This window comes from Octopus bimaculoides, chromosome 23, assembly GCF_001194135.2.
Source record: "Octopus bimaculoides isolate UCB-OBI-ISO-001 chromosome 23, ASM119413v2, whole genome shotgun sequence".
Taxonomy (NCBI): domain Eukaryota; kingdom Metazoa; phylum Mollusca; class Cephalopoda; order Octopoda; family Octopodidae; genus Octopus; species Octopus bimaculoides.
Genome location: NC_069003.1, coordinates 18,417,189 through 18,426,414, shown reverse-complemented (window position 1 = coordinate 18,426,414; position 9,226 = coordinate 18,417,189). Strand labels below are relative to the sequence as shown.

The 9,226-nt window shown below is 39.7% G+C and overlaps 2 protein-coding genes across 3 annotated transcripts in view; one reads left to right on the top strand and one right to left on the bottom strand.

Annotated features, from left to right (window-relative positions):
- Positions 1 to 5,417, bottom strand: part of LOC106867820 (kelch-like protein 11) — an 11,616-nt gene extending 6,199 nt beyond the window's left edge. For both annotated transcript variants that reach the window (XM_052976053.1, XM_014912842.2), the window contains exon 1: positions 5,335 to 5,417. In XM_052976053.1, coding sequence (XP_052832013.1) covers positions 5,335 to 5,374 — 40 coding nt within the window. In that variant the 5' untranslated portion in view covers positions 5,375 to 5,417. The remainder of the gene's footprint in view (positions 1 to 5,334) is intronic.
- A 1,038-nt stretch (positions 5,418 to 6,455) lies between these two features.
- Positions 6,456 to 9,226, top strand: part of LOC128250604 (kelch-like ECH-associated protein 1A) — a 7,609-nt gene continuing 4,838 nt past the window's right edge. The window contains exon 1 of the mRNA XM_052975999.1: positions 6,456 to 6,525. The gene's annotated coding sequence lies outside the window, so the exon portion shown is untranslated. The remainder of the gene's footprint in view (positions 6,526 to 9,226) is intronic.

Here is a 9,226-nt window from a genome sequence, read left to right as displayed (position 1 = left end):
CGAACGAACGAACGTGTAAACGAACGAACGAACAAACGAACGAACGAACGAACGTGTCGACGAACGAACGAAAGAATGAAAGAGCAGAAGAACGAAATAAAGCACGAGCGAAACAAAAAGTCAGAAGAAAGAATGATAAAATTATCGTGAAAAATATTTTATCCTTCTAACCCGAGAGGTGTATAATAACTTAATTTCGGCACAAGGCCAATAATTTTAAAGAGAGGTGGTTAGTTGATTACAACGACCATAGGGCTCAACTGATACTTATTTTATCGATTGCGAAAGGATGAATGGTAAAGTTGGTCTCAACAGAATTTCAACTCTGAACGTAAAGAGCCGGAAAATCAATAATAATAATGGTTTCAAATTTTGGCTACACGACCAGTAAATGATAGGGAGTGGTTGTTAGTTGATTACATCGACTCTATTACCTGACTGGTGTTTATTTTATTGACGTTGAAACGATGAACGGCAAAGTTGACCTCGGCGGCATTCGAACTCGGAATTTAAAGCCGGAAGAAATACCGCTAAGCTTTTTGGAACGCGCTAATAATGATTCTGTCGGTTTCCAATTTAGAAACAACGCCCGCAGTTTTGTAGTGAAGGAGTTGATACCTTCGGCTGTACTACTTGACTTGTAAGTTGTTGTAAGTTGGAATATGAACTCAGAACACAAAGAGCTGGAATGAATGTCATTAAGTTATCTTTCCAGTGCTCTCATGATTCTCTTATAGGCACAGGACATGAAATTTTGGAGGGGGCTAGTCAATTGAATCCCCCAGCCCCGTGTTTAACTGGTACTTATTTCATCGACTCCGAAAGGATGAAAAGTAAAATCGACCTCGGCGGAATTTGAACTCAGAACGTAAAGAGGGATGAAATGTCACTTAGCATTTTGACTGGTATGCTAACGATTCTGCAAGCTTGCTGCCTTAATAATGGTTTCAGATTTCGGCACAAGGCCAGCAATTTTAAAAGCGAGATTAATCGATTACATGACTGGTACCATATTTTGTCGCCCCCGGGAGGACGAAAGGTAAAGTTGATCTTATTTCTTTATTGCCCACAAGGGGCTAAACAGAGGGGACAAACCAGGACAGACAAAGGGATTAAGTCGATTACATTGATCCCAGTGCGTAACTGGTACTTAATTTATCGACCCCGAAAGGATGAAAGGCAAAGTCGACCTCGGCGGAATTTGAACTCAGAATGTAGCGACAGACGAAATACCGCTAAGCATTTCGCCCGGTGTGCTAACGTTTCTACCAGCTCACCGCCTTGATCTTGGCAAAGTTGATCTTGGTAGGATTTGCGCCCAGAACGTAAATAGCCAGAAGAGATGCTGCTTTGCATTTTGCCCGATGTACTACCGTATTAACAATTCTTTATTGTCCACAAGGCCACGAAAAACATTTAGGACGATGCAAAGACAAAAGACAGGAGGGTACAAAAAACCGTATAGACAAAAACAATAGCAATTAATAGGGAGAAATCGCCACCCAAGGAACCCCACAGATGCCGACTCACCCTACTTACCAGTATAATAATAATAACTGACGTCAATAGAATTTACAAACATTCGGGAGTACGTGAAAATTCTTTTTTGGAAAAGTGGATCTCGAAGTACAAAGCTATAAATAATGGTTTCAAATTTTATCACAAAGCCAGCAAGTTTCAGGGAAGCGGGGTAAGTCGATTAGATCGGCTCCAATGTTCAACTGGTACTTATTTTATCGACTCCACAAAGTTGACCTTGGCGGAATGCCATTAAGCATTTTGCCCGGCGTGCCAACGATTCTGCCAGATCACGGCCCTAAACATGTAAACATTGGATTGAAAAACTTTTGGTTAGAAAAGAGTCGGAGGCTGCCCAGGAATTCGAACCCACATATAGACATGGTAGTCAACTTCTATGCAAACGGGTTTTTACAACCCAATATTTACATGCTGCTACTCATAGATTTATGATCCACTGTTCAAAATCAGCACTGAATCTATCTGAAATGTAATGGAAAATAGGTCAGTTTCATAACCTTGATGTCCAGGTCACAAAAACAAGGTTTGAACAGATCCACTGTTCAAAAAAGAAAAAAGTCAATAACAAAATGTTATACGCACCTGTAACACTAATAATAACGTTGTGTAACAAAACTTCAATATTTTTTTTCTCTGGTCAGTAAGTGCTATTTCCTATTTGCTTCTATCTAAAAATATAAGGAATTAACTATTATTTTCTTCAAACCTTGTTTTTGTGACCTGGACATCAAGGTTTTGAAACTGACCTATTTTCCATTACATTTCAGATAGATTCAGTGCTGAGTTGAAGCAGTAATATCGTTATAGCAAATATTCTGCTCAATACCACAGATTTGCTTGTCAGTTGCTTGACCATAACTACTTGAGCTTGTCCCTTAAAAACTGACAATATGTGCATCTCTGATCATGAGAAGGAGTTGTCGGGGAGTATCATAGACAGGTGTTGAGAGGGATTTTGTGGGGTTTGAATAAATGTAACAAAAGTAAAAGTTTGAAGGAAATATTAACTATTTTTCATACTTTCTAGAGGTAAGCAAATAAATAACAGTTGCTAACCAAGGACAAAAATTGTGTTACACAAGTGTAATCTGAAATATTCATGAGGTTGCATACGAGTTTAAGAGCACCAAAGATTTGGAGGTGACTGTCATAACATTAATTTTGAAAATAGAATCATATCTTTCAACGCTAAAATGTAACTATTCCATATAGAACCGCCTCACCCGCACCCTATGGCTTTTTTGTTTTTGCTGTTTATTTTCATAAACGATAATAATAATAATAATAAACATTACGTTCCTCAATTAAAGAGTGCAACCTCCTCTACCTTCAGTTCAGGAACAAACGGCGTCTCTGCGAGCAATCTCCCTCACCCACACTTTTTTCTTTTTCCAGTTGTTGAGAGCTTCAGAACAAAAATACCGAGATAATTATTCCAAGCATTCTTGTACTTTTAATAAAGTTTGAAAATAAATGCTATGAAAACAATTTTTTTTTTTAATAAATACAGCCGATGATAGTAGGAAGCGAAGAAACAGTTTTATCGCTGGTTTTAACTATTCATATTGTCTAGAGTGGAATTGGCCAGAGGGTGACGGACTGGCATAATCGTAATCGCATGGGCAGTGGGTTGGGAGAGTCGCGACGGGCGGCGGGTTAGCAGAATCAAGAGAGCAGTGGGTCGGAAAAATAGTATAGGTGGTGGGTTGGAAGAATCGTGTTGAGAGAAAGCTGGAAAAATCGTTTAAACATAGGAAAATTCCTAGCTGTATTTCTTCCAACTCTAAGTTCCAGACCTATGAAATTTCTTCTTTTGTCAAAATCGTTTTAACTGGTTAGAAATATCTGAAGTTTTTAGACGCAAACAACAGGAAAAATATTTACCATTATTCTATATTCATTAAATTTATTTTACACGCACGGAGAATTCATTAAGGAAATGGAAATCCAAGCAGCTGTAGAGAATAAAGAGACTTTACAGGGTTAAAAAATTAACTCTTAGGCATTTGCTTGTCTTGTGTATCACGTGTGATACACAAGACGTATTTCCCTGGCCTCCATACATCATATATGATACACGTTTCCATTTATTGTTTCAATAACTAGAGTAACTTGGAACTTAGCAAAGTTTATATTACTCAGAACGTATGAAATTAGGGCTTATGTATGGGTGTGCATGTGTGTGAGTGAATTATAGGGTATCATAAATGGTGCACAAAATACTTGGCTGATAATCCCAGAAAGAAATGTATTACTCACCAACAAATATGGTACCAACACATATTGGTTTCAAAGTTTGGCACAAGGCCAGCAATTCCGGGGGAGGGGTAAGTCGATTACGTCGACTCCAGTGCTCGACTGGTACTTATTTTAACGACCCCGCAAGGAATTTAAACTCAGACAGATAGATAGCGATAGAGACAGAGATAGAGAGCTATATAGAGAGATAGTATACTGCTTCTAGGAAGCGCTTCTCAACCTCAAACTCCTGAATTCATTTCCTGCATACATTTTATGCGTTTTCGTTAGTGTGTGCGCGCGCGCGTTCCCCACTAAAATTGCTTTTTATGTTTGACGATCCGATGGAGCTCTGGTGTGATACAGAGGAATGCCTCCGCCTGATTGTTTTCTTAAGTATGAGTAGCACGGATATGACTGCCAGGTTTCAACAGTGTTTTTCCACAGATGTGGCAATGAGGGTGTCCTCTTAGAGTAGAAGTTCCGAACGTTTATCACCCACGCTAACACAAGCCTTCATTCCATCATAGAAATTTTCATTGAATGCTTTGCCGTTTTTTTTTTTATCACGGCCAGCGACACCTAATAAAGATGTTCAAGATAAAGCGATGCCCGTGCCTGAAACGCCTTAAAATGAGGCAATACTTTGCACAAGACCAGTCCCACTCGTTGAACAACGTAGTCATCTTCCACCCAAAGAACCAGTTTACATCACTGAATGCAAAGTCGCAGGTGTTACATTCGCGTTATCCTTCTCCTTGAGAAATATCGAAACGAAGACTAGGGGGTTTGTCACTCGCAGCTGTTGGTTGGCCATTAATCTTACCGAGTCTAAACGTCCTTTGACTTGACAAGTGTTGTCTTTGTCCTGCATAATGTCCAACGAAACCCACTCTCCTAACTGCTACTAGTAGCATGTTACCAGAGCCGGCCCCATGGTTGCTGGTGCCCGGGGCAAGGTGAACTTCGTCCTGTACAAGCTGACGGTCGTGGAAATTACCTTGTCTTTGTCACGTCCTCCTTGCGCCCACTACTAGTACATGGCGCCCCGGGGCGACTGCCTGAGTTGTGGTATTTTGAGCCGGCCCTGCATATCACTCAGTACAATGTGTCCCATATTCGGGTCGTCGGTGACATAAGCGGCAGTGAAATTGCACGCATACATACACAAGCCTGGTTTTGTAGCTAAAGAGGTTTGCTCTGCAACCGCGCGATTTCAAGTTCTATCCCACAATATGAAACATAGGGCAAGGGGCTTTTATTGTTACCTGGGCTAACCAATGCTTTGTGAGTGAATTTTTGTGGTGGGTGGACGGAAACTGTATAGAATCCTGTCTTTATATGTACATGTGTCTTGTCTCCCATCATTTTTCAACCAACTAATGTTGGTCTGTTAACGTCCCCTAAATATAGCGGTTCAGCAAAAAGAGACGAACAGATTTATGTACCAGTATTTAAAAAATGTATTTTACTGACTAAAGTTTTTCAAGACCATGCCCCAGCATGGCCGCAGTTCAATGATTTACAACAATTAAAAGAACATTAATCCAAATATACCTGAATCTGTGGGTTCCAATTGATGCGGAACGGTCGTCATAATGCAATCAATATAAAATGGTAAACTGAAATTCCACACCTGCAGCAACAGAAAATACCGAGCTACACCCACAATAATACTTTTATTGTTGTTAATGTCTAATATTTAAATCGTAGTGTTAAGTTGGGGGAGGGGGAAATTTGGAAAAGTATGGGAGCTCGTACATGTCAGTAAATTAGTTTCTTAGCGATTTTGAGAGGATGGGATAAATCGATACCATTGATTCTAGTATTCATTTTATCTGTACTTTATTTTATGGATGAAAAACAAAATTTACCTTAGCAGGATTTGAACTCAGAACCAGAAGAAATATTGTGAAACCTTTTTTTTCGATACTCTAATGATTCTGCCATCTGACCGCCTTCTTGTACCCATGGTTTCTGATTTAGTTACAAGTTGAGTAATTTGAGGGGAGAGTGGGGTGGGCTTCGTCGATTAGATCGTTCTCAGCATCTGACTGGTATTTCAATTAATCGACTCTCAATCCACCCCTGAAAGAATAAAATTCAAAGTTGACTTCGGCGGGATTTGAACTCAGAGCGTTGAGACGCTTCAACGATTCTTATCAATCTACGACCACCCTTGCAGCGTACTTTAATAATTAAGAACGATCATTAGTATTAATGGTTTCGTATAAGGGTGGCGAGTTGGCAGAATCGTTAGCACACGGGGCGAAATGCTTAGCGTTCTGAGTTCAAATTCCGCCGAGGTCGACTTTGCCTTTTATCCTTTAGAGGTCGATAAACTGAGGGTCGATGTAATCGACTAGTCCCCTCCCTACAAATTTTAGGCCTTGTGCCTATATTAGAAAGGATTATTGTCTTTCATTCTTTCGGGGTCGATAAAATAAGTATGACTTGAGAACTTAGGTCAATGTAATTGACTTGCCCCTCCCCCGAAATTGCTGGCCTTGCGCAAAAATTTGAACTTATTAAATGGTTTCGTAACCTCAGGTGTCTTCCATATATTCTCAGTGTCCTCTTCCCCACTCTCACTATCACGTTCGATGAAGTCATGTGATACATGTACACGTGAGACATCAATATAAATACTCATATTTGCGGTTGTTAGTGTTTCGTGCAGTCGAAGGTCATACGTAAATCGTCGGCAAACAGCAAAGCCATCTGACTCTGGGTAACGCTGTAAGTTAAGTAAGTATTCGAAACTCTGGCTACGCCATTGATAAGTTAATATAGTTGCCAGAAATTACACAGTGCATGGGAAACTCTCAAAGCTAGAAGAACATGTTTTATTTATTTAACTTATTTATTTTGCGTTATTGTTTTCTGTCAATTTTGTTGCTGTATGGTCTAGTTAACACTCTGATCCCCCGTCTATTAAGTTTCATTGGCACAGCTACATTACATACAACCCTGTATAATCTTATACATTCACTGCGGGTATAATGCAAATTTGTGTGGCGAGTTTTACTTTCCGTCCCCCACACCCCTGTAGTTATATTACAGAGATTATTTTTTTCGTGTTTCTACAGTTTATCTCAAAAGCCGTTTTTATTTTAAATTTTAGTAGAAAGATTTGTTAGGTGTGGAGAAAATGTTTCAGCCTGACCCCCGAAGACCTGTATAATAGGAAGTGGATGTAAATAATACGCACACCACCCGTTTTTGGCGTAACCCTAAACACCGGGTGTATGTATTCTTTACCTTTGCCCAATAGTAAATTTTTTAAAAACTGTCATATCTAATAATTGCCTCAGGAAATATTAGTGTCTGGACATAATTATGGCCGGATTAAAAGAGGTACCGGGTCATCAGCTGCCGGAAAATCCGTAGCGTACTTGTCTACTTCGAGTACATGACGTTTAACTTATTAAATTTTTTTTATAATAGATTGAATAAACGTGTTCGATACCCACTTCGCCAAGAGCTGTTCAAAATGTACTGGAAAGAATGTATCTCTTGTTTTATCCTCGGTTAGTCTGATCAGACCTAGGATTAAAAAGTTTTCCAACCGTGACCATCTCATATTTTCAGATAATCCTTTCCTTTTTCAAAAGGACGAATAATTATTCCATTTAGACTCAAAGGCAACAATTTCGATTCAAGCGAGGGATTATATCGACCCCAGTACTTGACTTTATTTCGTACTTTTTGTCGACCACAGAAGGACGACAGGCAAAATTAGTTTAACTGCGGTGTGATTTTAAACTCGCGGCGGAAGGATTCGATAAGAAATACCGCAAGGCATTTTATTCAATCCTTTTATGATTTTTGCCCGTTCGTCTCTTTACCACCACCCAGCGGATAAATCTTTGGTTGTTTTTTTTAAACTTTTTTTTTTACAAAAGATTTAAACGATAACTGGTAGCTATTTCTAGCAGTTCGAGAGACCATATAAAGGTACTTTTTCATGGGTCATCAATTTATGTACAGATGTCGTCTGCACACATTGGATACAGGAGTCTACATGAAGCCCTTTATGGTTGTTGAAGAGAGAGACCCCCGTTTAGTAATTACTTAAACCTAGCACCACTCTCGCATTATATCTCTCGACGTAGATGTGCGTTGCATTCAACTGTGACTGTTCTGGAGTCCTAAATGTTTATGGGTTTCAAACTTCCTCTCTCAACCTTGTCAACCACCAAACCTTGTGTTCCACATAAAAGCGAAGCAAGAAATTCAACACCAACTTTCATTTGTGATGAAGTCAGGGAAAGAAACGGGGCAGTGCTTATGATACCATGATCCTTCACAGGGTTTCCGTGGTTGATGGAAGTGGGGGAAGTATCAAACTCGAGATCTGACACGGATGCTTGCAAAAGCTGTCTCCTCTGAAAGCTATCTAAGGTGCCTGGTGGTGGTGTTAAACTGCTGTAACTATTTCCCTCCTATTTCAAGTTACCTCCCTCTATTAATCTGGAATCAATCTCGTATCGCCGTACCCCTGGGGTTAGCCTGAACCTTGTTTCATACACCTTTGGTCTGTTACCATCACAATTAACTACTACTACTATTACTACAACTTGCAACTACCAACACAATTACTTGTTTCTACTATTGCAGCGAAAGCGCGTGGCCTAGTGGTTAGGATATTGAAATAACGATCTTAAGTCCATCGTTTCGATTCCCAGACCGGGTAGCGTGTTCTTGAGTAAAACGCTTTATTTCGTGTTGCTTCAGTCAGCTGAAAATCAATACCAGTAACAGCTTGGTGGGGAGAAGGAAATTACAGAAAGGACAATATCTGAATGGGGTCACCGGTCCTGCTTGGGAGTGAGGTCCCCATTCGGAGACTGGAGTAATGTACTCTTGGTCACTTATACGCCACAGAAAGAGGATAACCTCCGGCCTAAGCTTTGTGAAAGACCTGCTACTATTACTAAAGATAAAATGAGATGAATAAATGTTTTGAGGCAGGTAATCTTAAATCATATTCTTTTTAGAGGTAGGTAACATGAAATGAAGAGAGGAATAGCATGAAGCTGCTATACTGGGCTTCAGGGCGATAAAACTTCATGGCTCTTGTTTTGGATTTTTAAAGCCCATCCACCCCAACGTCAGGTATTAAAACAGCAGCCCTTTTGGCGATAATCTGTTTTAAAGTAAATTATCTTCCAATGAATTCGGATATTTTAGAATCGTGGATTTCGGAGATGAGATTTGGTTTGAAATAGTTCAACGTCACCAGATGTTTTAAATTTTTGCACAAAGCCTGCAATTTAAGGGAAGAGGGTTAGTCGATACCATCGGTCCCAGTACTTGACTGGTACTTTCTTTTATCGATCCCTGAAAGGTTGAAAAGCAAAATTAAAATCGATGAAATTTGATCTCAGAACGGAAAGAATCCGAAGAAATGTCGCTAAGTATTTTGCCCAATACGCTAACGTTTCTG